General features: G+C 42.5%; 1 protein-coding gene across 4 annotated transcripts in view; it reads right to left on the bottom strand.

Annotated features, from left to right (window-relative positions):
• The window catches only part of MCTP2 (multiple C2 and transmembrane domain containing 2), a 127,388-nt gene extending 101,651 nt beyond the window's left edge, over window positions 1-25,737 (bottom strand). Inside the window, exons 1-5 of one of the 4 annotated variants that reach the window (XM_075506271.1) lie at window positions 25,479-25,737; window positions 7,702-7,805; window positions 6,361-6,897; window positions 1,479-1,541; window positions 207-315 (exon numbers count right to left, since the gene is read on the bottom strand). In XM_075506271.1, the coding sequence (XP_075362386.1) occupies window positions 207-315; window positions 1,479-1,541; window positions 6,361-6,834 (646 nt within the window). In that variant the 5' untranslated portion in view covers window positions 6,835-6,897; window positions 7,702-7,805; window positions 25,479-25,737. Of the gene's footprint in view, window positions 1-206; window positions 316-1,478; window positions 1,542-6,360; window positions 6,898-7,697; window positions 7,806-24,737; window positions 24,873-25,478 lie in introns of those variants that run through there. The other 3 variants (XM_075506272.1, XM_075506270.1, XM_075506274.1) reach the window with 3 other exon arrangements.
• Window positions 25,738-26,255: the final 518 nt, after the last annotated feature.

Raw genomic sequence — 26,255 nt, 5'->3', positions numbered from 1 at the left:
AGGAGCAGCAAGCAGAGGCAGCTCCCTCCCCTGTGTATCTAAGGTGGATAAACCCAATATTTGAGTGCTCTGACCCGAGCAAGGGACACAAGGCAATGACTTGTTGCATCGGGGTTAAGAAAAGAAGCCAACTGCTGCCAAGCTGAGGTCAGTGAAAGGAGAGCCATGTGAATTTTGAAGGAAATCAGCGGAAAGGTGGGGCTCACCACAGCGATCTCTGATAACCAGGTTCCGGCCTTCCTTCAGGTGGATGGTCAGCAGGTAGGCAAAGGGGCTGGGCAGGTCACCCAAGCAATCGTTTGCTTCCTCCAGAGCCTAAGGAGAACAAAGAAATCAGTCACCACTGCACAACTCCTGAAGCGGACCATGAATGAAGCAGGTGTTCCCTCTTTGGCAGAGACAAAGTTCTTGTCTTTCCTTAGGGCAATCTTCTACAGAAAGAAAAAAAAATATATATATTTCTTTCCCAGGCTTTGTTTCATTATGCAAATAGCTGATGATCAGCATCAGGTACGTTCAGCAAAGCAAGGGGTAACACAAGGAGGGTTATACCTGAAAACAAGGGGTAATATTAACAATCATAAATGCATGCACAGGTTTTCCAAATCCTACTAACTTACTGCGGTTTTTTTCCTAACTTTTTCTTGTGCATTCACAGAATACCTCAAGTTGGAAGGGACCCATAAGGATCATCGAGTGCATTCGTACTCATCTGAAGATCTCATGAGGAAGTACACGTTTCACATAGCTACTGAGAGGACAGCGTTTCTCTATACAGTTCTAAAAGAGAGAAACGCAGCTGCAGGCGATGCCACTTGTGAGGTTTTGCAGTAGCAAACTCGGGAGGATTCTTGTTCATCAGAGATGCTGCCAGGGTTACACACCTCAGCATCAGCATCATCCAGCCAGCACGTTCAGTGAAAACAGCCTCTGGACAGCACTTGAGAGGTTATCAGAGGGCAAAGGTAGAGAAGTTCTTCCAGAATAGGCAAATAGGCTTTACATGAGAAGAGCACGCATCTAAACTGCCAACGCCTTTTTGCGCTGCCCTAAAAGTGTTTTTGTTGTCCGTCAAAGCCTACAGCTGTGTTAAGGTATTTGCTCTCTTTATTTTAATCCAGTTTGTTCCTGGGCTGCTAGTTGAGTATTTATGCTGATGCTTTCATCAGTTACCAGTACAACATAGAAATTATAGAATACTTCAAAAAAATCCAGAAAATTTGGTTCTGTTTAAAACATTAGCAACTGCTTTGCACTACTAAAAAAAAAAAAAACAAACACAACAACAACAAAAACACAAAACCACCACTAAACAAACAAAAAACCCAACAAACCAAAAAAACCCACACACTGGAGAAATCTATAGAAGGCTTCTTCACCTGCTGGGTTTTTAAATTTGTAAGAAGCAAAGAATCTAAACCTAAAATAAATTGTGCCTCTGATCAAGTTTCAAAATGCTTTAAAATGAAAGGACTTACCATCTGATCGTCAAAAATTTGAGATGACATGGAAGAGTCTAGATCCATTTCTCCACATGTGTACTATAAAAAAAATACAATGAATTAGACAACAGTAATATAAGGATGAAGAAAATACTCCTAGTATCAGTCAAGAAAGTACTCATACATATGTGCTCATGTGCACAAAGTACTCATACATACATACAGTGAAATTCATTTACTTCTGCTTATAGAACCTTCCTCCCCATAATGTAGATCTATGTTTCTTTTTCCTGTTTTGCAGTAACTGCACTTAGTCTCTTCAGTTTAATCTAAAAAAATAAGTGCCTGCTTCCAGCTATCGGAATAAATTCTTGTCCTCCCCAGTAGAGACCTGTGCTTTCAGTGCTGAAGGTCCTTACAACAAACTCTCCTGATGCCTGAAGGTTATTACATCTGGTGACTTATCAGTCAGCGTTGCAATGCTGACCCCTATTCCTGAGCGGAATTTTATTTGTTGAATCTCCAAGTGTCCTCGCTAAAATGAAATAAAAAATGCCTGAAGTGGTGGGAGCAGCAGCAATATCCTGGGGTTGGAGAGCTGGCTGCTCTCTCAGTTGACTACAATTTCTCCTTCATCACCCAAAAGGCAAGGTCCAGGAAAAGTTTTGGGGTTTGTTTCCAAAAAAAAAAAAAAAAAAAAAAAACAAACCAAAAAAACACCTCAGGGGAAAAGTTAGAAAGCAACGGTCACAGGGAAAGGGCAAAAAGATGTTGGACATGTATGTCCCCCCACTTTCTGCAGTAACTGGAAGATCCAAAGGATTTTTACCTACTGCCCAGCATAGGAGAGGAAGTCAAACATTTCTTCCTAAATACTGACTCATCCAAAAACTTGAGGCTACGGTGGCATGGCCTCTAGACTGTCTAGATGCACGGAAGGGATTCATTGATCAAGACACGTCTGATGCTATTTTGACTACTAGAAGAGTCTATGATCATCATTTTAGCTGAAGAGGACCTACGTGCCTGGGCAACTCTTTTGGTCTAAAGCAGGGCAATCACAGCCCATTCAAATACAAAGATTTATGCTAAGAATAACCTCAGTCTACAGAAATGCACACGAGGTGGAATTCGATCCTCATGTGAAAATGTTATTATGTGCAACGTGGTAACATCCAAATCTCTCAGATGAGAGCTGCATTGTGTGGAGAAACTATACAAACAAAAAAAAAGAATCGGCTCCGGCACCAAAGATCATAAATCTCAGAGATGTTGATATGCTGAAATAAATATAAATAAGCTTTTGTGTAATTCTTCTCCTCCTCCTTCCCCCAAATACATATATTACATATCAGGAAGTACAGTAATCCAGCATTGCAAGTAAAATTTCACTTGCATGGCAGACAAAATTTAACATTATGGTTCCCACAGTAATCGTAACTTGGCCACCTTGCAAAAACACATTAACAGTAGAAAAATTATCATCATAAAGAGCAGCAGAAGAGTTTTCTCACACAACAGAGCTGAGTTACAGCTGCTAGGGGAACCCTAACTTTGAATTTCCTGACTAGTATGCATAAAATCTCACTTGTGTGCATTAAACCTAGCATTTCTCGTAGTCTCTGGCTTCACAGGAATCTCCTTCAGGCACCGTCATTGGCACTGATAATGGTTTCTCTTTACAGCTTGTTTTACATGGCATAAACACAGAATCAAAGAACTGCATTGAAATTATAATAATAAAAAAGTACGCTCTCTGCTAGCTTGATATAAGTTATAATTAAAAAAAATTACCCTCAAAGTTATGATTTTTCTTTATTCTGCTTTTGTTTACTTGCATTACATCAACAGATTTTGAACAAAGATCATAATTTAAAAAAAAAAAAAGTTGTTTTTTTCATTTTAGCTCCACGTAATGTAAATTGCTATTATTCTAGGTAGCTAATTGCAATGAGATCACCGAATATAGACAAAAGCCTCACTGAAAATACGGTCCTGAAATCTTAATTTTATCTAACCACGGTGATGTTTCTGAACTTTTAAGTGTAAACAAATGTGGCCACATCCACCAAGCAGGTCCTAGTCCCAAATGTATCTGTGTAAAAACAAATCAAAGAGGAGTGTATATATATGAATATATATATATATACACACATATATATATATAAAAATAAATCAATCAGATGTTTCTCCCGACAAGATTTATAACCTCTATCTCCTCTTGTTTTCTGCGGAAGAACGATTCAAAATACAAGGGCACCGAGTACATCGGCAACGGGACGAGGCTTTGGGTTGCCCATGACTCACTGCAAGGCGTTAGCACGAAGGCGAAGAAGCGGTGTTAGAGTGCTTCAGCAATGACGCGTGACCACGGACAAAACCCAAGTGCAAGAAGCGGCGTTAAGGGCGCCCTTTGCAACCTGAATCAATCAGGGAGGGGTTCAATGCAACTTCAGTTGCTTCTTCACCCTTCAAATTTGCCTAGCTGAGCTGCAAGAGAGAACAGATAAACGTAAATCTCTTGGCAAATGGAAATACGGTACCTGTGACAAGAGCTTTTACCGAAGACGGAACGCTCCGAGCACTGACAGCTCTGTGTACTGAGAGTTTAGACGAGTGTAAAAACCACAAGCCCCCACTGAGCTCATGCATGAGGCTCAGAAAGTATCTTACGATATGGGGTGACCAAAGATAACCAGGAAATGAGTAGGTGGCATGTGACAAGCCATTCAGGGGGAAAAAAAGCTCAACCTACATTTTTGCTTTTTTCGGTTTGTTTTGTTCCAGGGATCTGCCTTCCTTCCGATTTACCTCACTGATCAGTGAATGCTGCTCACGAACGAGCGATGCGAGCTATCGTCGTGTTCTTCACAGCAACCCCACCCAGTATTAGGAGACCAATAACCTCTGTAATAAACTGTCCCCATCCGAGGCATACAGTGTACAAATTTTGTAGCTGTTCAATGAAGTACACAAAAAGCTGAATATTGAGGTTTTTACCATATTCAACTTAAAAATAACGAAATTTATTCATTATTCCTTATCTATTTCTACTTTTCTTTGCTTCACTCTCTGCTACGTATTCTTTAGGAAAAAAAATCTCTTTCTCCATTTAAAAGCTGTGATTGGAGGCAGATTATAGGAAGGAAGGTAGGATATTCACATAGCAAGATGATTTCGTATAAAAGTAAATATTAAATGATTTACGCACACAAGCACATACACAAATACACAATTTGGGAAATATTTAAATGCTGCAGAGAATAAGCTAGACTCGGACTGTGTGTCTGGAGGAAACTTGAAGTTAAGTTACTCCATCAGTATACAGGTACCTCCTTCTCTTAAAGCACTTAGTTTGCCCAAAATCAAAGCAGGATTTAGGATTAATTTTGGTGCTGCTGCTGCAGTAAATTTTAGGTTAGAGTTTCTGGTCTACAACAGCAGGAAAGAACTGCTGCTATCATTAAAACTACCTGGAAAAACTCCTAAAATAAAATAATGACATGTTCAAAACGTCCAGTCTACCACATACTGAGTGAGTTGCTACAACTTTTGGGTAAAGTTTAAGCACAGAAACAAAATTATATACTATTTTAGCTATTTTTCTTATGCAGACCTCTGAATAATGGTACACTCCAGTGAGCTGAAGCCAATGTGTTAAATATTTAGCAACACTAAACTGGCAGTGATGGTCAGTAACTACCGGTCTGATACTCTGCATCACAACAGACTAGGAGCTAACGCTGATTTGATAAGAATACACAGACCTTCGAGATGCAGAACAAGCAGTTCTATATCAGAAAGGACCATTTTCCCCATAGCAGCACTAACCATCATTTTGAACATGCAGTTAAAAAATGTTAATTAACCTGTGAAATCACCACTCCCAAAGGAGGACTTTAAACCAAAATGTGTGTTTTCCATTTTTGCCCCTCAGATGACTAAGGAAAGCAGCTACCATAACTGCAACACCTAGGTTACGGGAAAAAAGGCCTCAAAACAAAGTTGAAAATCTAACCTTCCCAGTGAAAACTCAACAGGAGGAGATACACTTCCACAAAACATAAATAAAACAAATTTTGCCTAAAATGTTTCACGCAGCCACAGTCTTCACCTGCTGTCTATATTAAAAAGCCTTCATGCAACTCCCCAGGATTCTCCACTTTGCTCAGGCCAGGCAGGATTTACTGTTTCTTGTCAGATTTGAAGCACGTTGGACTCAGATCCTCCAGTTCATGGGACAGTATGTCCAGCCACAGAAATACTGACCGCAAAGCAGGGGGGAAAGGGAAGAAGGAGGACAGGAGGGGGAATGCAGAGGAAACGTTTTGATTTTGCACCTCCTCTAATTAATCACAACGCAAACCCAAAGGCCAGCCCTAAGCGTGATGCTACATGTTCACTGTACTCTGCCACATGCGTGTTTTGGTTAATTCCAGGTACAGGCAGAGTTCACCTCGCTCACCCGTCATCTTTCACCTCTTGCCTTCAGCTGGATCTTGAGTGGGCGGATGGTAAATTGATTTTGCTATACAGCAATCCTGGTAAAGCTTTATTAACTAAAAAGAATACTACGGCAAATGTATCAGCAGCATGTTTCAGAGCTGCAACAACTTTTGACTTAAGCGAGCAATTCCAACAACTCTGAAAAATCTGAAGTATCATCACCTTGCCAAAATTAAAAAAAAAAAAAAAATAAAAATGGAGTGGGGTTATATTGCAGCTCCAGATTGACAGAAAGGGTATCTGAATTAGTCTCCCATAATTTATATATCATGTATGGTTTATGCTTATTTTTATCCCCCATTCATTCCTTGAATAGGGCCCCCTCCTCCATCCCTTTATAACCCAGGCAATTAAGGAGAAGCATGACGAGCCCAAGGCGGCCGCTGAGCCCGGCTGATGCCCAAGCACCTACCTCTGCCCCCTCGTCCGACAGCGCGGTGCTCAGGCGCGCGCTCTGCAGCAGCTCAAAGAGGTCATCGCTGGCTCTCCTCTTCGCCTCGGACACGGGGCTGCCCGTGACTTGCACGTCCGGGTGGGTGACCGTCACCTCCGTGCGTGTCGCCTGCTGCGGTGCCCATGGCCAGGCCTCTCCCGCCAGCCTCACCGAAGCACTTCTGCTTTTCCGGGACACCACAGACCTGGAGAAGCTCTTGGGGGAGCAGCTCGACAACACCCGAGTACTCGAATAAGTCGTTCCTTCTTCCATAAGAGTCTCCACCTCCAGCATGTCAGGCACCGACACGCTGAGGCGTCGGTCCAAGGAGTGGACCTTCCTCTCCACCATTTTGCTAGACCTTTTCTTTGTCTTCTTCACGCTTAGGTTTTGCAGGAACGGTCTAGTTTTCTGCTTCAGGGATCCCCAGACGGATGGTTTATCCAAGTCCATTGCTGCAAGGGGAATCTCAGCAATGCCTCCTGCACGAAACGGCTTCAGCAATTCCCAGGGTGACTAAAAGGAACGTAGGAAGAAGGCAAGTCAATCATGAAAGTGAACAGCCGCTGAAGATTATGATTCATGTTGTCTCATCTTGAAGCTTTCAGTCATTTTTCTCAACAGTTAAAACAAAGCATGCCGCATTAGCAAGTGCTTCTAAATACAGTCTGGTGGGTAGGTTTGATTATTTAGGAGGAAAACAGCCGGAACAAGTATTTAATCCTACACTAAAATGCAATGTCTGCCCACTACTTTCTGATTGCTAAGAGGAGACATTATATTTCTTCCTCTGCCAAGTCCCGATTTGCAAAAATTTGAGATTTATCCAATTTGAAACTGTTTCTGTACAAAACTTACTGATGGGAGTTAAATTGCAAGAATGCTAGTACACAAAAAATGCTGGCAAAGCCGGCACCGTAATTTCTGCTGATGCTTTGCCAGCCTGTGTAGGTGGGTTTTGGCTATTTCCTAGGCTACATGGGTTCTTACACGACATGTTAGTGGACAAGCACAACACGAAAAACAGCTCCCCAAACTAAGTGGCTGAGGCTGAAGAGGACACATAGGACATGAGAAATCCCTGCTGAGACCCCAAAACACTCCCTTACGTTAACACACTGCCAGTGAAAGTCACCGCTGCAGTATTAATTTTCCTCATAAAGAAGGCAATTGAGAGAAAGTGAGGGCAAAAAGGGATGGATGGATCACTTACAGATTTTGAAAACCTACCGGTGGACTCTTGTCTTTGAGTTGATCCATACTGAGCATTTATACAGTAGGGAGGGACAAGACGAAAAGAGCCAAAACAAAATCACCTACTGTATCTGCATCGTAAGGGAGCGGTCGAATGGACACCTCTGTGCACAGGAATGTCCTCACGGATGGCGTCTTTCGTGGTTAACAGCTGAGCAACCATCCTTATTCTGTGAAGCAGGGATAGTCAAATCATCATCAAAACTCGTTAAGGAAAAAGCTGATGAAGCCTGCAGATTTACTCCTTTATAATCCCAAAGACACGCACACAGAGGTTACAGTATATACCTACGTCCTTAGAAACGTATACCCGTTAACTACATGGCTGCTGCTTCCAAAACTCACAGCGTATTTACATTCTAACAATTGCATAGTTGACCGAAAATTACTTATCCCACTGTTTTCCTGATCACTAGGGAAAACGCCAGAACAGGCAACAGAAATATAACTGTTGGATGAATCCAGATAGAGAAATCACTGTCTGCTTTCAAAGAAATCTACTCTTACATTCATTAATTTGAATGAGGTTGTATAGCCAGTTACTTAATAACTTATTTAAATAATTTTATGACTAAACCCACCCTACTTGCAGAGTGTTCAGGCATCTACAAAAAAATGCGTTAACTGTATTACTAGGTAACTAAAGCTGCACAATCCTCCCCCCATTTATATTGGTCTATAAATCATTAATACCAGCATCATCGTATTCCATACAAAAAATAATAAGCTTTGATAACATTACATGCATTCACAAGGCAGTAACGAATTTTGCCCAAATAGGAAGGTGTGCTAGTATAGATATATCAGCTTAACACAGTATTTTCACCTCTATGTCCAGAAGTCAGACCCAGTGCACATGGACAAACTGAAATTATTTTTTCCCTCACGGCATCACTGAGAAGCAAAACCGATTTTCTGAACCTCACAGAGGGGGATTTGAGGCACACAAAGGCACGGCGGGGCTTTCTTTTCCCACTGAGCTCGAGGTGAAGTGCAAGAGGATCAGATTTACAGGAGGAGGAGAGAAGAAATAAATGCCAACCCTCACACATTTGACCAGAAAGGCAGGAGCAGCACCTGATGCCCTGCGCAAGCTCACCAGAGACGTGGCTGAATTTGCTCTCATCAGCTGATAGCTTTCACTTAGGCTCTTCCCTCTGTAAATAAAAACTTGACAAAGCAGCCGCAGGCCTCCTTGGTAGCGTCACACCACGTGCCAATAACAGAAATTATTAGGCTAAACACATTTGCACAAAACATTATGAAACACCACTGTTGGGACTCATTTAAACAACTCATCTACTGCTAGCGCTCTCTGCTTTGCTCGCCTACATGCACAGAAACCTGCTGAAGTAAAGACATTGTAAAATAAAGGCAGGACCCAGCTCACAACATCCACTTCCCAAGGCTCTTACTGATTCCTATTCCCTTCCTGTTATTCTCCACCCCTCTCATTTTGACGACCCACTGCTGTCATTTTTATTTTGTTTGCTTTGAGATTTTGTTTCCTAGCAGCGGACTCGCTCCTGTAGGTTTTTCCAGTTACTTTCCCCCAGTTGAATGTTTTTGCCAGTTACATTCCTTCAGTTGCTGAATAGAAATGCCCGTTCAGCAAGGATGGTGCAGGGACCACACTGTATCTCTGAGACCCACTTGCATTTAACCCAGAATGAGCAGAGTCCTCAAGCCAGGCAGAAACACAGTGGAAGAAAAAAAAGAAAATAAAACAGAAAAAAAAAAAATTGGGGAAAAAGTTTCTGGGTTTTGGTCAAGACAGCAGGGATGGCTCCAGCTACCTGCTCCAGCTCCCGCTCCAGCTCCCACTCCAGCTCCCACACTGGGGCAACACGGTGGTGGAATTTGCTGCATAGGGAGCACAAGGTTGCCTGAACTGAGGCCACAAAAGAAACAAGCCCATCCCTGGATTGCCAAGGAGTTTGGCCATACTCCGCCTCTGAACCCTTACGCCTACACTCCTGCTGCAGCTGTAACTTTTCTTTTATAAATACTGTATTTACAAACAAATTAATCCAAATGATGGTTATAAGACACAAATAAAAATAAATACACAATCTGTTCTAATCTGCGAAAAGGATAAATACAGTCTGAAGGGCAAATGCACTCTGACATCAGCCATCCACAGACTGGCACTTTTTTCACTTCCCCAGTTCAAGCAGAAAAAACACATCACCACCATGACCAGAAATCTGTTCCCCAGAGAGGTCACTGGGATGGGGAGCACCCTCCCTCCCCAGCGCGGTGCTGGCGCCAGGGGTGCCAGGCTTCCTGGGGTACCACACCAGCACGTATTCACATGCACAACTGTTCTTTCTTCCTACATCAGTTTTTCTCTGCTTTTCTTTTCCATACTGAGCACCATCAATAGAAACACATAATTTTAAAGGGAGAGAAATTCTCCCTTACTTGTAAAAAGTGTGTTCTTGGTACCAACATGTTGTTCACGTACTTCTTATCCTCCACAGGCCAGAAGTTTTCCCTCTTCCTTCCGCAGCCTTAGAAGTTCGGTGCCAACTGTATCGCCAAATATTCCCTAAGCAGCCACGGGGAAAAGTGTACCTTGCCAAATTCTTGGTCTAAGCTTGGCCTCTTTATTCTTTGCCTGCATCAATGGCACATTGTAGCAAAAATCTGCAAACAGTAATCATTCAAAGAGAAACACTTCCTGTTACCAGTTTTAACATTGTTGTTTTTAATTTAATGGAATGGCTCCTTGTTCTTATGTAATAAGGAAAAAAAAAAAATCTTTTTAGCCTGTCTTCTTCAGTCTTGTCTTTAACATGCTGCTAAATCTCAAATGCTCAGAAGAACCCATATAGTTTAATCTCTTCCTTCAGAGAGACTACTTTTGATTGCACCTCTTTTTTTTTTATATCCTTTTCTTTTGCTGTCTCCTCTTTTGGGGGCAACAGGGGCAAGAAGGAAAGGAATAGTGACAGAAAAGTTGGTCACAGCTCACCGTCTGACTGGTATAACAAATATTTCTAGCATTTTATCCTCCCTTCAGTATCTTCTAATCATAGTCCTTGGGATTTTTTTATTTTTTTACGTGCTTTGGTTTCTCTCACTATAACACTCCCTACATACTCCCTGAAATGGTTATAATATTTAGAGCTAAATGATTTTTTTAGATGTTCTAACAGGTGGCTGTAAGAGATATTTCAAATGCCACTGAAAGCCTAGAGAAATCATTCTGCAATTCTACTTCACTTACTGTCTTGTCAGGAAGCCAGAAAAGCCACAAGTGGGAAATACTGCAAGACACTCTGAAAACATTATAAAAGTGCCCAATATAACGAAACCGGCAAACAAACCCAAATTGATTTACATGTTGGAAATTATGGAATACATTGTCTTTCTTCACTGAGTAATCATTCCCGGCACACCCAGAGGTGCACCACGCTCACTGAAGCACCCCGAAACGCTCCCTGCTACCGCTTTTAAGAAGCGTCCTCAAAGCCAGCAAGAAGATAAAAATGCAGCTGAGCACACCACCACCGCTGTTACAACTTTCATAAATCTCGTAATCATTGTACTCAATTTGCTTATCCAATTAAGGTGAAAACATAGGGTCAGTTTGCATGCCATCCATCTTCATAATATCTGATTCAGTCATCAGTATGTTTTCAGCTACAACTAAATGCTGGCCAACATTTAAACCCGTCGTAGCTGAAAACACTCACAGGCGTTAGAGGCTGTTAGGAAGACGTCCCTCACTTGCATGCATCTTAACATAGGCTCAAACTGGAAGGAACTAATGAAACCCCCTCATTGTAAAACCTCTATTGATTCCGGCTGTTCTGGCATAGGGTATGCACCCCAATTTCTGCCTGCCTGGCACAGATTCACTGGTTTAAAACGTAACGCATGAGACATTGTACAAGTCGTAAGCAAAGCTAATTACACTTCTGCTATGCAGCATAGTATTTGGCTATTGAAAGTTATAGTAGGAGTATAACCCCTTTAGATTTATAATTTCTGAATTCAGCGCGCTGAGAAATGAGGCTGACATCAAGAAGGAGATAAGGGAGCCGGGGGGAAAGGAACTGGGATCCTCTTCATACCCTTCTTTTAGATTTTTGCTATAAATTCTACCCTCTGGCCCTAGGAGCCATAAATTAAACCATTCCTCCCTGGGAGAAAAAGGAAAATATCAGGAAAATAGGTCTCAGATGGCTAAAACAACAACTGTATATGCTGGGTGGTTATTTCTATAACAGATCATACTAAGTACTCCAGGTTTTTCTTATGACTGTCTAGAACACAGTCAAATACGAATCATTACTAAGAGTGGAATTACTTTAGAAAAAGAAACCTACACTTCCTTCTCTGCAATGGCTTATTTCAGTACCTATTCTGGAAGTGCAGTAGCTTTATGATAAGCATCAACAGCCACAGAGATAAGAGACTATCATGCAAATAAAATAACCCTTTATTCAGAGTTACCAGTTGCTCCTGGAGCATTCCAAACCCAGCACCAGTTACACTCATACATGATATTTAAAACATTTAAAAGAAAAGGCGATACCTTACCAGGGGCAGGATGTCCTTTGGATTATCAACACCTTCAAGCGCACTTTTGCTGTGCTTCCTTTGCAGAAAAAACAAGTCCAAAACAAAAGGCTGACCTAGGTGGGCCTGAGGCCATTCCTCTCTGGGTATGATCGCAGAAGCTAACAAGGGACACTGAATTAGATACAATATTGAGAAACTGAGACAGCCTTTTCTTCCTGCAGCTGTGTCTTACAGCATATGGTAAATACCTGAACTTAAATTTGATAAGGCACCAGAAAAAGTCTAATCTCAATCTGATTCTGCACAGGCTAATTACCCTGGGGAAATCAGTGTTAGAATTATTTTTAGTACTAACAAGCATCAAAGGGAGCGCACTGCTGAAGTGTAGCTAACGCCTTCATTGCATAGGCCACTTGCTGCAAAAGCAGGGTCGTACCTTGGCCAGCTTCCAAATCTTGCCATTGCGTTGGAGCTTAAGCTTCCCTGTAGGGCTTCAAACGATGCCAGGCTGTTGATACAGACCCTGCTCTTCTATTGCTCTATCGTTACAGGCTCATTTGCAAAGCATAGTGGGATGCTAAACTTAAATATAAAATAAAATTAAAACTTGACCTGTTCCTGTCAACCAAATGAGTACAAGTGCTTCATAAAAGACAATTTTATATGCTTCAATGCTTGAATGGAAAGAAGATGACCAAAAGAAACCAGCCTTATTTTCTTGATATAAGCGGAAAGAAATCTACAGTCCTTGCAGAAGATCACAAATACTATCTAGGGTAAATACAAAGCTTCAGAAAAGCATGTTTATTATATGCAGATAATAGAGGCATCTTGAGTAAGACTTTTTTTTTTTTTAGGTTTTGGGTTTGTTGTGCGGGGGCGGTTTACAGATCCCTGGGTTTTTAGGCTCTGGGCTTTTAGATCCCATGCTTGGCTTTTCATTTTTTAATTAGCTCAAATGTGATGAGCTCCATCTTTCACAAACACATGAAATGAGCAAACATCTTCCTCCACTTACCACGCGAGAGAGGAAGAGGGATGCTCTATCTCCTTAGAGACTCTTTTGCACAATCTGGAGAGCTTTTTTCTCAACATTTATGAGCAGACAGTAACTATGAGAAGTAACAGAACAACCAGCTGCCATAAGCATCTTAAAATAGCATCTGACAGTGAAAGTTACTGAAAAAAAACCTGCACCTGCCTCCAGCTTATGAAAGTATTGCTTTTGGTTTGTTTCTGTCTATTCTAAAACAGAAGAAAAATGATGAGTACGTATAGGGGAAATGAAGGAGGAAGTGTTTGGGTGTATTTTTACAAAAATATTTCACAAGTTCCTTCCACTCTTTCAGCTTTCTTCAAAATATTGTAGCTTGCAATTGTACCTGTGCAAGCCAGAAGGCCCCTTCAATCTTTTCGATCTAATTCATGGGACTGTACCAGTGTCAACGACATGGACAGTCAAATACGATCTTTACAGTGCAATCACACCTGCCGAGCATCAGACCTCTGCGGGGACACCTATGCATGAAGATCTGCTTCCTGCAGCCCCGTACCGCAAGGGACGATAGGCACGTCAAACCAGACTCCACGAAAGATCCTGGAGTGACAGATCCTGCCCGTGGAAGGCACTGTGCCACGTGCTGAGATCATGCCAGCAATCAGGATATTTCTTTACCATTGACTATACCTGTTTTAGAATTTGCCTCATTGTTCCCAATCACACGGGGTGATCCCTGGGAAAGGTGGTACCTAGAGCAGGGCACCTCCAGGAGCAGGGGAAGCGGGAAAGCTGATGAGCAGCAAGGGGAAGGAGAAATGTAGGTACAAGCAGAGCAAGAGTGAGATAAGGAGAGCTCTAAAATAAATAGAAAAAGGAGAAGTTTATGAGGGCTCACATGAGGGGCAACACACGATCAGGAGAGAGGCAGGGACCCACGTGTTGAAGGAGCTGGTGGCCATCCAGAGGAGATCCGGTGGCAATCCAGCCCCGCAGCCTCCTTCCTCCTTACTCTCTCCTTGAAGCCCTTGTTCATCTCCCTTATAACAAACAGTATATTTTTGTAACAAGAGGTGCACAGAAATAGATCACCCCTTTTCATAACTCTCAGGGAAAACAAACCTAGGAAGGAAATCGGACACTCATTTCCACTGGAGGCCAAATCAGCCAGTACTTTTTACTAGCACCTAAGTCACATATTTAAATAAAAGAAGTTTGTGTTTATATGCAAATTACTTGTGCGTGTGCCAGCATTGCTCCCTAAATAACTACTATTACTGTCACGCTAGTTATCAAAACTCGGTGACTACAAAGGAAAGATTTACTAAAAACTCTGCATGATTCTTTATTTAACAACAATTTACCAAAGTGGCCTAAACAGAGCACTTTTGATCCCTAGAAATGGCCTGATGCTAACTTCAACAGGACAAAAGCCTGCACTAAGCAGGCTGGTAGAGTTTGCCCTCTTTTCTCCCTTCCTACGACGTGTTCCTCTTCCCAACAGCAATGTGGCATGTGCCGGGGCCAGAGCTCACGGTGAAACCTGGGTACACGGGAGAGTTGGGATTACTTTGAATCTGTATTGACCCGTGTGATTAAATGTCCTTTCACATTTAACATCTCCACACGGTTTGGGTATACCTGTAGATAAAATGACCCAGTGTTTTTACAGTCTCTTAATTCACAAAGGCAGGAGGCTGAAGGCAACTGCCCCTACAGAAAATAGAGGTTGGCGTGCTGTAGCGTATCACTGAACGAAGGAATTGCACCAGTAATAGCTCTCATTTTCTGCAAGAACCACAGGTCTCCTTACAGAAAATCACTGCGCTTAGATATCTGGTGTTGTGCATTGCCACTGAGAAAGTTGAAAGGGGGACTGGAAAACCCCCATACAAATAAAGCCCTTAGGAAGCTCTTGGTGAAGCAAAATGTTTGAGGGTTTCAGTGGCATCTCCTGCACTATCACACAATCATCAGTACAACTAACTTGTACCTGGTTAAGAGCATAGAGACTGACGATGGACAGAGACCACAACCACCAGTGAAATGAAAAGCCTGGGAGAAGCACAGTGGAGTTTAAATGAAGAATAAAACAAATATTTAGCACTCAAAGGAGTCTTCAGATCCTCAGTCTCAGAAGGCACTTATTCGTAGCCACAAAAGGTCTGTGTCTGACCTCCAGGCTATAACTGGTAAACAAGTGTTTATCTGGGGCGAGACAAAAACCCCTCCTTGTCACTAGTGTGTTTTTCTAGGGAAGTATTGCTGGAAGACACACAGTATTTCTTAAACCTCCAAGAAATCAGCTGTGAGTATGCAGAACTATTGCACACTTATACCCATGTGCACACTTATACCCACAAGCACAACTTAAGCACAAAGCTCCCGCACATCATTTTTTTCAAAATACATGAACGTTTTAGTGGGCTTCATGGATCCTCAGCTACTCCAAAATTCAGTTACAAAGGATCCTGAGATAAGACACTCAGAAAAATACTGAAGCAGGAGCAGATAATTACTGGGGAACAACCCCTGAAAATAGAGATCTTTGAAAACCATGGTTTTGTATTGGCTAAATGGCAATAAGGGTATGGTATAGCTGCTATAGAAAGGGGGAAAAAGGCAATTTTAGGAGAAACTTTAACAATCAGCAATAAGCTGTGCTTTTACAGACGACAGTAGTTTAGATAATAAGAATCAGCCATAAGTTATATGGCTAAGTTCACAAAGTTAAGCAGCAAAACACCTAGTCTGATAACAAACAATGTAGAAAAGAGCTACATACAAACTAGTCACTAATGCCAAGTAAACATCTCTTGCTTAAGCCTGGCTTCTGGGTAAAACTTGCAAGATTCTGTTATACACAGAAAAGCAAGCAAATGCATCAATATACCTTTCCCCTGGACTAAAGGAGCTTCATCCTTCATATTCGCAGCTGTGATTCTGACGAATAAATTTCATCCCGGACAATAACTTCATACTTCAAAAATGAAGAAGCCAATACATGAACTAAAACCAGTCACATCGCTCCCCTGAAGTCATAACAGTAAAATGTTCAGTACACACATGGCAGCATAAACCTAAAGACTCTTTTTTTTATTTTCCAGCTGTAGAGACTAAATGTATGCCAGCACGTGTGTCTCAATGCCAGCCATTTCTCACAGAAGAGAACCAGCTTTGAGGTTTATCTTTCCATACACCATTTGAGTTTTCAGCCTCCTGGCACTAGAAGTATTCACCTTGTCTCTGCATTCTGTTACAGCATTATTCTCCCATTGAAAAGATCAGATAAAGTTGGTTAAATTTAACTCACGTTCATTGGCAATTACACTTTGGCACTTCCCAAGTCTTAACACTATGGTTTCGGTTTGCTAAAGCTGAAGCCCCTAAATACTGACATCATTATCAAGAAAACCACAAACTGTGATTCCAGTAACTATTTTAAGTTTGAATAAAAGGGTCAAAAATTAAAATATAAGAATATGAATTCATCCCTGCATACAGTCCCATGCAGGGATGAATATTAAGTGACCTGTCCAGGATTTTACCTGCAGAAGTTCAGAGAACCTCAACTCTATAGTAAAGCCTGTTGGTGCATTCCTGGAAGTGATCTAATCCGAAAGCTCCCCAAAACAGAAATACTGGCATTGCTGAGTTAGGATGACACCTCTTTTACTTGCACTTGATGAGGTAATTTAAAATTCACTTTCAGCTCTTCTAAGATATTTGGTTTATATGACAAACCTGCTCTGTAGCTTTCATTTTGCACATCTTCGTCCTCACTGTAGTTACAGGCAGCTTTTATGTGGGAGTTAGGCTCGTTGGCATTACACTGGCATTCTGGCCACTTGACCTGATGTCATGGACAATTTTCTTCAGTGCTGTCTGTTCCTAACCCAGAATTTTCCAAAATATTCTGTCTTCTCTGGGCCCCAGTAAGGGCTTCTTTGATATTCAACTGTTCTGACTTTGATATACCACTGTTCTGACTGCACGCCATGTCAGGGACCATCAGAGGTCAGGTCCTGGAGACATGGACCTTTGATCTCACCTGGCACGGCCATCATCACGTTGCGCAGAACCAGTTGTCCCCAAGTTGGGGCTAACGCGGGTACCACACAGCAGTGCTCAGTCCCAATGCCTGCTTCGCTTCAGCATCTTCAGCACAACACATTACTCATTCACACCTCCCTTAAATGCATTTTGGGAGAAGAGGGAAGAAGGAAACACCTCACGCTTTGAGGAACGCTGTTATGGACCAGTGATTCATGGCAGAACTTGCATGCATCTTTAAAAGCATTCCCACTGTACACCATCAAATGAGGGGCTGATTACCTTATTTGTTGGCGTGAGACACCCAAACCTCAACATAAAAGTATTTTAAATAGAATTCAAGAGATTCTCCATTTAGAGCCAGAGCTTGCTAGATTTTATGCCATTTCAGTTGCATCAAACTGAAGAACACAAATCCTAGGTCCAAACAGAGAGCTCCTGGCAGCCCCATGCTACATCCAGGTGGCGGACCCAGGCAGATGTTAACGTCTGTCCAACTCAAACTACTTTTATTGGGAAAAACTGCAGACACATTACACAGTCCTTAAAAAACACTCCTGATTTATCCGGGGTAAATTTGCCATAGGCAGGGTGGGGTGAAGTTTGCTAAACTTTAAATACCTGCCCTCAAGCACATCTACAGCTCCTTGCTCATGCTGCCCAACCACGCCGGCTGCTCATTTGTACACTGTTACCACAGTGGGGCTTTTTTTGTTTTTAATTCTCCTTGCATGCATACATAGCTCCAGGCAGGATAGTTTCGAACGGATCAAACTGACCGCTAGACTTGTCATTATCAGGCCCCATTCACATATTCTCAAACTAAACGTTGAGTGCGTAAATTCTGACCACTTAGCCCATAATTAACAAACAAACTGCGGAGTTTATTAATCATGGATGCTTAGTTCTGGTGAATACTAATTAAAGGCATTTTAATTCAGCTATCGTAATTATACAATCTCCTGGTTTTGTTCATGGATTAAAACCACATAGAGCTCACAACCAAAACTTTTGCAACAGGTGTCAACCTTTCAAGATGTAGTAATGTTTTTTAATGGATTTAAGAGCTATCCGCATCCCAGCTACCTGTGTCTCGCGGACATGGGCAAGAGTCACTAATTTGGCAAGTATCCTGAAGCACAAACTGCTTGCAGTCAGCTAAATAGATCAGAAGGCTTTCTGGTTCAAACAACTTTTGCACCTAAGTAGACGAATATTTGATCTCCTTCAGCTTTCATTTGCTTAGTATCAAAGGCTAGACAGATTTTTTGCTAAATGTTACTACGAGGCATCCAAGGTTGTCTGGTGGATGTTAGGAACCAGAAACCCTCCTGAACTGGAAGGAACAGACTGCATTTCAAAACGCAGATGTCTTCCCCTAGCTTGTAATGAGATTTGTGTCCTAAATTATAGTTTTTACAAAGTCAAACAAAATTCAGCCACTTATTTAAAAAAAAAAATCACACCCCAACCACAAAGGTACGATCACAATTACCGCTGTCTGAATTTGGGTAGGGAGCATATATTCTAAAATAACTACAAGCAATCGCAAATAGCAGGACTTCTACCAAATCCACTAGAATATATAAGTGGAATTAGATGTTTAAACTCAAAAAGAAAAATAAGACAAAACTCTACAGTTAATTGTTTCCAAGTACAAGAAACTGGGAACAAAGCCTGCTATTGAATGAGCGTTAATGATTTGCCATTTGGTTCTGCAGATGTTTCCCATGAGGGAAGAGACCAAAAAACCATCCCACTTGAAACCCAGGGAAGCAGCAACGAGGAGCCGAGTTGTGCTACCTCATTTATTTGGATATTTGTATTTGAAATTGTCAAAAATACTAGGTTCAATAGGATTTTACTTTAAGGGGAACTTGTATCCAATCATATTTCAAAGAACAGAGCTCCATAATCCCTTCCCACTTAAACCCAAATGAGCCAGGCTTTTATAAAAAAAATTCACAGCCATGATAATATGAGCTAAGAGAGTCTGCCCCATCCTCACTGACAGCTCCAGATCATGGCCACCTCCTCATCAATGGCAATAGAGACAAATGCCTGCTCAAACAAATTCGTACGGCCACCTCATTTCCATTCATCTCCATTACGAGATTATCAAACCAGAAAGATTATATACCCTGTCCTGGCCAAAACTCACTTCTAGAGTAAGCTTTATGTATTTAGGAGCAAAGAGGAATGAAAGCACACACTCATAAATCCTGAAAAGACAACAGAGCTGCTTCTGTGTCTTAATTTATAGTGTTACACGGAGTTGGAAATTTATTTCCAAATTAGCTCTTATCTCTGATCTTAAGGCAGCAAAGCTATACAATTCCAAGAATTTTGAAAACAATGAAGTCTGCCCAAACCTAAAGTTTCCAGTAAAGCAGAATTTACTTTGCAGACTACAAATGTAGTGCTTAGGAGTGGGCAACAGGAAGAATTGTCAAAGGTACAATCACTTCCCAGAAAGGAAGGATATGAATAAGATATCCCTTTTCTTTCCTCATTCCAAAAGGCCAACAAAACAAAACAAAAATCTCAAAACCTACGTTACTATTTTGCTTGTATTTTAGCAAGTTGTTTTTGTGGGAAAGCGAAAACAAACTAGTGAAGGAGCATCTGTGTAAATACATACGAAACAGGCACCCACCACAGCAGGCAGAGAAGTCACCCTCCGGGTCATTTAGCTCCAACTCTCACCATACACTAACCAAGAAACCAGAAGCAAGCAATCAAGCTAACTAGTTTTAATTAGGGACCACCAGAAAGCGGTACCAAGATGCTCTCCTGTGAGACCAACGGTGGTCACACTGTGCATCCTACCTGCCCTCGCGAGGGTCCTCTCTGGTGGCAGGGGAGGCTGGACACCTTCGTGACCAAACTGGAAATGTTCTAGGTCTCATTCCAGCCTTGAAGACTTCCAGCTCAAGGGCCTATTTTCCTTAGACAAGCAGCAGCTGAAGTCAACGGGAAAGTGCGAACACACACAATTTGTTACCATCAACCCTGATGCAAGGTTTAACAGGAAGCAGTGTAAGCGTCAAAAACAAAGGCTAAAACGTTAAAAAATAAAATGCCTAAAGTTCAGCAGATCGCTTATGTGAAGATAACGAAAAAACTAAGCCTCCTTAAAAAAAGGCAGCCTACACTTAAGAAAATAGAAATCAAAACTGAAATCATAACTTCCTCCAGATTTTCACACAATAATCCAATTATTTCACGAGTGATAAAACAATGAAGCCTTGCAGCAGTAGTGTAGCCTTGCAAAATGTCAGATCAATCTGTGCTCTTAACAGATGGTTACAAATAGCTAGTTAATCAAAACTTAAGGAAACACAGCATTGAGCACACTATTTACTGCAGGTTTTTCCCCCAAGTGTGAAAATTGAAGTTATGTCTAACATTCACCTCCTTGGAACTGTTTTGGATAAAGTAGTAGTGATCTGAGAAAAACCCATCCAAATTTTCATCACATCTAGCATGGAAGTGGACTGCATCACTCCAAATATCGATTTAGCCCAATAAGCTCCCTCTAACTCTGACCAAAAGGAGATGCTCAGGGAAAGAATATAAAGTCAGGAAATTATATAGTGATTCTGCCTGCAAAGTAATCTCCTGGTTTCCAGGAATCTGTGATTTAGGAGCTGCTTCAGCTAGAAATTGTATCTGCATCTTTGTGATTTACAGTCCTAGCATACTTTTTCTCTATTAATTTGCCTAACAACTTTTAAAATTCATTTATATCTTAAGCAACAGGAATGTCCTGTGATAATGAGTTCCATAGATAAATTTTGCTTGTACGAAATGTACCTCCTTTTATTGAACAGTCCCTCAGAAAAAAAAAATCATTGAATTCTGCTCATTTATTCTCACCATTTTCAAATCTTGAGTTATGTGAAATTATGAGTAATTGTTCTCTGTTTACTCTATATCACTCAGATTTTGCCCGCTTCGGCATTACCATCTCTAATGATCTCTCTTAATTGAAAAGCACAGATCATTCAGGGAGCCTGGTTAAAGTTATACCATCCAAACTTCTTAACTGGCACACACAACGAGCATACAAAATCTCTTTTTTCTTCTGAGATAATTGATTTGTCAGAATTTATAATGAAGTGCAAAACAATCAAAGTCCAAAACCATTCTAGGAATGTTTCAAGAAAAGTTAATTAACTTTTTCCACAGTCTTATCATTAGGTGTAACTAACCAAATATTTTTTAAGTTGAAAGAATAGATTAAAGGGGTTTAAAATCACCTATGATTGGTTGTGCAGCTTTTTTTAAAGGACTGTGTTTTTTGACAAATAAGAAAACTAGTAATTCCTAAATACTTTTAAAACTTATAGCAAGACCCTCCTTTATATCAGTGCAGAGCAGCTACATGACGCATTAGTGCGAATAAAGTCATACTCGGGCAGATATTTACCCCAGCACAGCGAGGCGTGCTGCAATAAGGGTAGCAAAAGCTGAGTTTGCTTTAGGAGGTGGCATCCTCAGGGCAGGACAGACGGACTGCACATCCGTAGTGCCTTACTACTCACAGGATACCCAAAATCCAGGGAAGGCAGAGCACATCTAACAGAAACAAAGTCTCCATTAACCAGGCTTCCTTACTCCTGATCCCTAAATTGGACCAAAACTGCCTGCCCACACAGCAATCACCCCACTCTGTGGCAATGCTGATAAACCTGTAGTTACACCCAAACTAATTTCTTCAAGCAAGAAATTGCCAAGCATATAATAAGGTGGATCAATCATTTGATCAAACACAGGAGACTTGGCCCAGTTTCTCTTATCGTTCTCTGTCTTCGTTGGGACCCTCACACAGAAGGCAATGGGGAGTTAATCCTTACGTGGAATACAGAAAGCAAGCCTTGCTATTGAGACACACAAATTGCCTAAACGTGAATATCCCCTCTGCTTCTATACTTTGATTTTATAGCATCAGCAGCTTAGAAAATAGAGGTGCACTGAGATACAGCTGTTATGCTGATACTCAATTTGAAATCAGAGTTTGAGGCGCTCATGCTTCTGACAGCCTCATGATCCTGCGAAGACCAATTTAGGCTTGAGAAACAGCCTGCCAGGACCCAGGGAACATTGAACTGCTTAATTCTGGTAGGAATAGATAGAGGAAAAACGTTCCTTTTGCTTATAAACAAGCTTCTATGCAAGCATGTTATCTAATAAAGACAACTGGAAGTAAAATGGGAATGTGGGAAGGGTGCCAATGTAAATCCTCCAAATCTGAGGAAACGGGGAGCAATTTTCCACTCAAGGATGGAAATGGCGCAGAGGAAATGCAGAGCATATTTAGCGTGCTTTGCTCTCCTCCGCTAAGGTAAAGCTCCCTCTCTCCCACGCCATCAGGCTGCTGCCCGGGCAGAGGGACCCCAGCCAGCATGGGGGTGATAAGAGAGACCCCATGTCTCTGTACCTTGGGAGACTGACGTTCAAAGCCCCATACTAAAATTAGTTCATGGTGTAGGAGTGAGTGACCAAAACTGATAAAACCTGAGACTGTCGTAACGAAATGACAGTGCAAGCTGTTACAAGTGTCCTGCAGGAATTTCATGTCTTCTGGCGGAGGCCTCATGGCAACCTTCAGCTATCAATAAGAAATCAGTTTTAGAGATGAGGTGGGGAAATCAGCACAATGTAGACTAAAGCAGCAGAAGCAGACACTCAATATTGCCTGGAAATCTCAGCGGGAGGAACTGAGAGGCTTCTGGGGTAAGGTTTATCCCCTGTCCCGAGCCCACCCTGGCCACACACACGGCCCAACCCCAGCTTCATCACAGGCAGCCCCAAATCCCAGTGAACTTCAACATTCAAAGCACAACCACTATTTTCCTCGGAAGCATTTCTTGCCTGAGCAGGTACATTTTTGAATAATTATCTGTTCAAGTAAGAGGAATTTCGTCAGTGCAGTTAGTCGGAAAGCAGCTGCTTGTATTACTAAATGCAAAAGCCACTAGGAAAAAAAACTTGCAGTGAAGTTGAGCCAGTTATGGTACTGATTACCTCGAATTACATGATGAGCAACGCTTCTAGCCCTCTGTTACAGTCTCGATGCGCTGGCCAAAGAGGGGATGATTACAGGAACCCACGTGCTGTTTAGATACCCACCTTCCACCGACTGTCAATGACAGCGGTGCCCCTCCTCATGCCCTCGTTTCTTAATCGACACCTTAAATACACACATCTACAAACTATTCTATAGCTTCTTTAATATAATCAAAGTTAAACATTTCTTTAACAGCACAAAATTCACCATCCCTATGAAAAAAAAATGGAAAGTGCCAAAAATTTTTAAGAAATAAAATGAAAATTTCCTCTCTGCACTGTTTTCTTCAAATTGTTCTTCCCACAGCTACTACAAAGTGAAACTACACATACTGAATCCATCTTCAGAGTACATTGTATGAAAGTCTATTTGCTTTATGATAAGCTATTTTACAATGGTGTTGAACAGCAGCAAGAAATCAAACAAATAAGATTGTTATTCAAATACACCCATTCATCCTGACAGCTAAATCTACCTACTCAACAGTATCATCTTTTGAAAATTAATCCAAATCACTGCAAAATACATGACAAATCCTACAGCTTAATCGTGGAAATTAATACAAAAATATCCAGGTGAGAATTTCTATTTTCTTAATGCCATGTAGTAGTAATTCAGCTTCCAGTGTGCTTTGAACAACTGACTGTCATAAAACTAAGGGCACCAACTGGTTTCTTGCCAGTTGCCATAGTTGTGCTATGCTAACATCCCTGAGAAATTACACTATTTCTCATTACGAGCACATGGACAGATTTTTTTAAAGAACTGTACTTTACTTCTTAGATTTCCCTCAAAGGTACCCTTAAAGCAACTTTGCTACATTGATATACTTGTGTGAATGTTTTCCTTTGTTGTTTGTTTTTATTTTAGGGATTGTTCGATTACTAAGTAGCTTATTTCTTTAACTAAAGTCAATAACCAACCAACTCAATTTCAGTAAGCAAGTACACATAGGGATGAATCAGTTCAGTGAAAGCAGGCTGGGAAAGGAGAGGGTTTCTCCAGCATAACTTTCTCACAAAAACACACCCAAAAAAATTCACACAAGCTCCAAGGAACTCGTGCAGCACGGCCAAGGCGATACACGGCAAAGCAAAGCGCAGAGGAACCTCGAGCCTCCTCCCACTACAGAGTTAGCTCTCTGCGATACCTGGGTAAGCAGGAGCAATGAGAGCAACCCGGCTGGCACAAAACAGGCAAAATCCGCCAAGTCTCCAGAAAAAAACACGTCGACCCCCCAACTCCTACAACCAGCCGAGACAGTTCTTTTAAAGTGCATGCACTCTGTATTTAAAGCAACGCGACAGGACGTGCTAAGTAGCAAAGCAGACGGTGATAGGAAGGAGCCAGCAGGGCGGCAGCCCCCCGGGAGCGAAGGGGAGATCCCTGCCCGGGGAAGCGAAGCCTGGGGGCACCGCGGGCGGGCAGCCGGCGCAGCGGGTTTACCTGTCCGCCGGGCAGAGCCCGCGGGGGTCCCGCAGCCGCCCATCTCCGCCCGGCCCGGCCCGGCCCGGCCCGACCCGCCGCTGCCGCCGCCGCCGGCCCCGCTCAGCAAAGGCGGCCGGTCCCGGGGCGGGCACGTGGCGCTGTCACCGCCGCCGCCCGCCCCCGCCTCCCGGGGCGGTGCCGCCGCCGGCGCCTCCCTGCGCGCTTCCCGCCCGCCTCCGCCGCAGCCTCCTGGGCTTACCGCAAGCGCCCCCCGGAGCATCCCCTCCAGGTCATTTCCCCGGGACGGCCCACCGCGGAGCATCCCCCTCCTCCGCGGGCCGTTTCCCTCGGAGCATCCCCAGCCCCCAGAAGCATCCCCTCTCAGACCTTTACCCTTCTCCCCCCCACCCCCGCCACTATTTCGCCCAAAGCATTCCCCGACCAAATCCAAAACCCCGAGGGTTTTGTCCCAAAGGCCCGGGGCAGAGGGGAAGGTGGTAGCAGAGGGCAGGGGGGCTGACAGCACTCCCCCGGACAGCCCTGGGTGAGGTGGAGCTGGAAAAGAAACTACGTGAATGACTACAGGCAAAGGGAAATAAAATCAACAGCAGCACTGCCACGTAACACTTTTTCTTGGCTGCATCTCCGAACTCTTTTTCTGGGCTGCATCTCCTGGTGCCTAACAAGGGAGCCAAGTATCACAGCTGTGTGTTTCAGGCAAGGAAACTGAGGCAGGATTGGGTAAGATGACTCGCTTACCTGGCACGTCTGCAGCTGAAACAAGGTCCCACACGCCTTTCTTCATGAGTTTGCCACAGCATGGAAAGGCAAATGCTACCCAGCAGCCCCTTCAACACCAGCTCGTTTCTGGAGCGCTCTGGGTCTCCACCACGAACCTTCGCGGAGATCTCATGCACGTCACACGCCACCACTCCCGCCGTGACGTGCAACCTCCATCGAGTGTGGTATCACTACCTGAGGTTCAGAGCAATAGGGGGGGGAAGCTTAGTGATGGAATTTATTTACATTCCATGCCTATCATTCTGATCAACAGAAATTGCACGTTATCTAAGAGCATGGCTGACGTAGTGACGCTCATATCATCTCCTGAAACTTGGTGATGCAATCACGTTATGCTATTGCAAGATAGAAATTGGTATGCACACGTGGGTAAGGGTTTGTCATAATGCAAAGAGTCATTCCACTAACCACTGATTAAAAACGTGGGGAAAACATTATAAAAGCCATTACTCCAATTCTTTCAACCAAATCTGGAGAGGAGGAATTCATGCATATGCACTGTCCACATGGATCCACAAGATCAGGAGCAAGGAGCTACGCATCGGTAAGATTATTGCTTGGACAGCTGAGCAATTTTACAGGTTCAGGGCAAAAAAAATTGGCAAAGCTTTATTTTGCTTCCTGGCTTAAAGATCATGTTTGAATGGCCAGATCCTAATGTTCCAGCACAGCCTCGACAACATCAGTTCCTGTGGTCAATATTATATCAAGAAGTATGCAGCAACTCCTACAGTG

This window comes from Mycteria americana, chromosome 6, assembly GCF_035582795.1.
Source record: "Mycteria americana isolate JAX WOST 10 ecotype Jacksonville Zoo and Gardens chromosome 6, USCA_MyAme_1.0, whole genome shotgun sequence".
NCBI lineage: Eukaryota > Metazoa > Chordata > Aves > Ciconiiformes > Ciconiidae > Mycteria > Mycteria americana.
The sequence above is the reverse complement of the archived record's forward strand: the minus strand, read 5'-3'. Positions and strand labels throughout refer to the sequence as shown.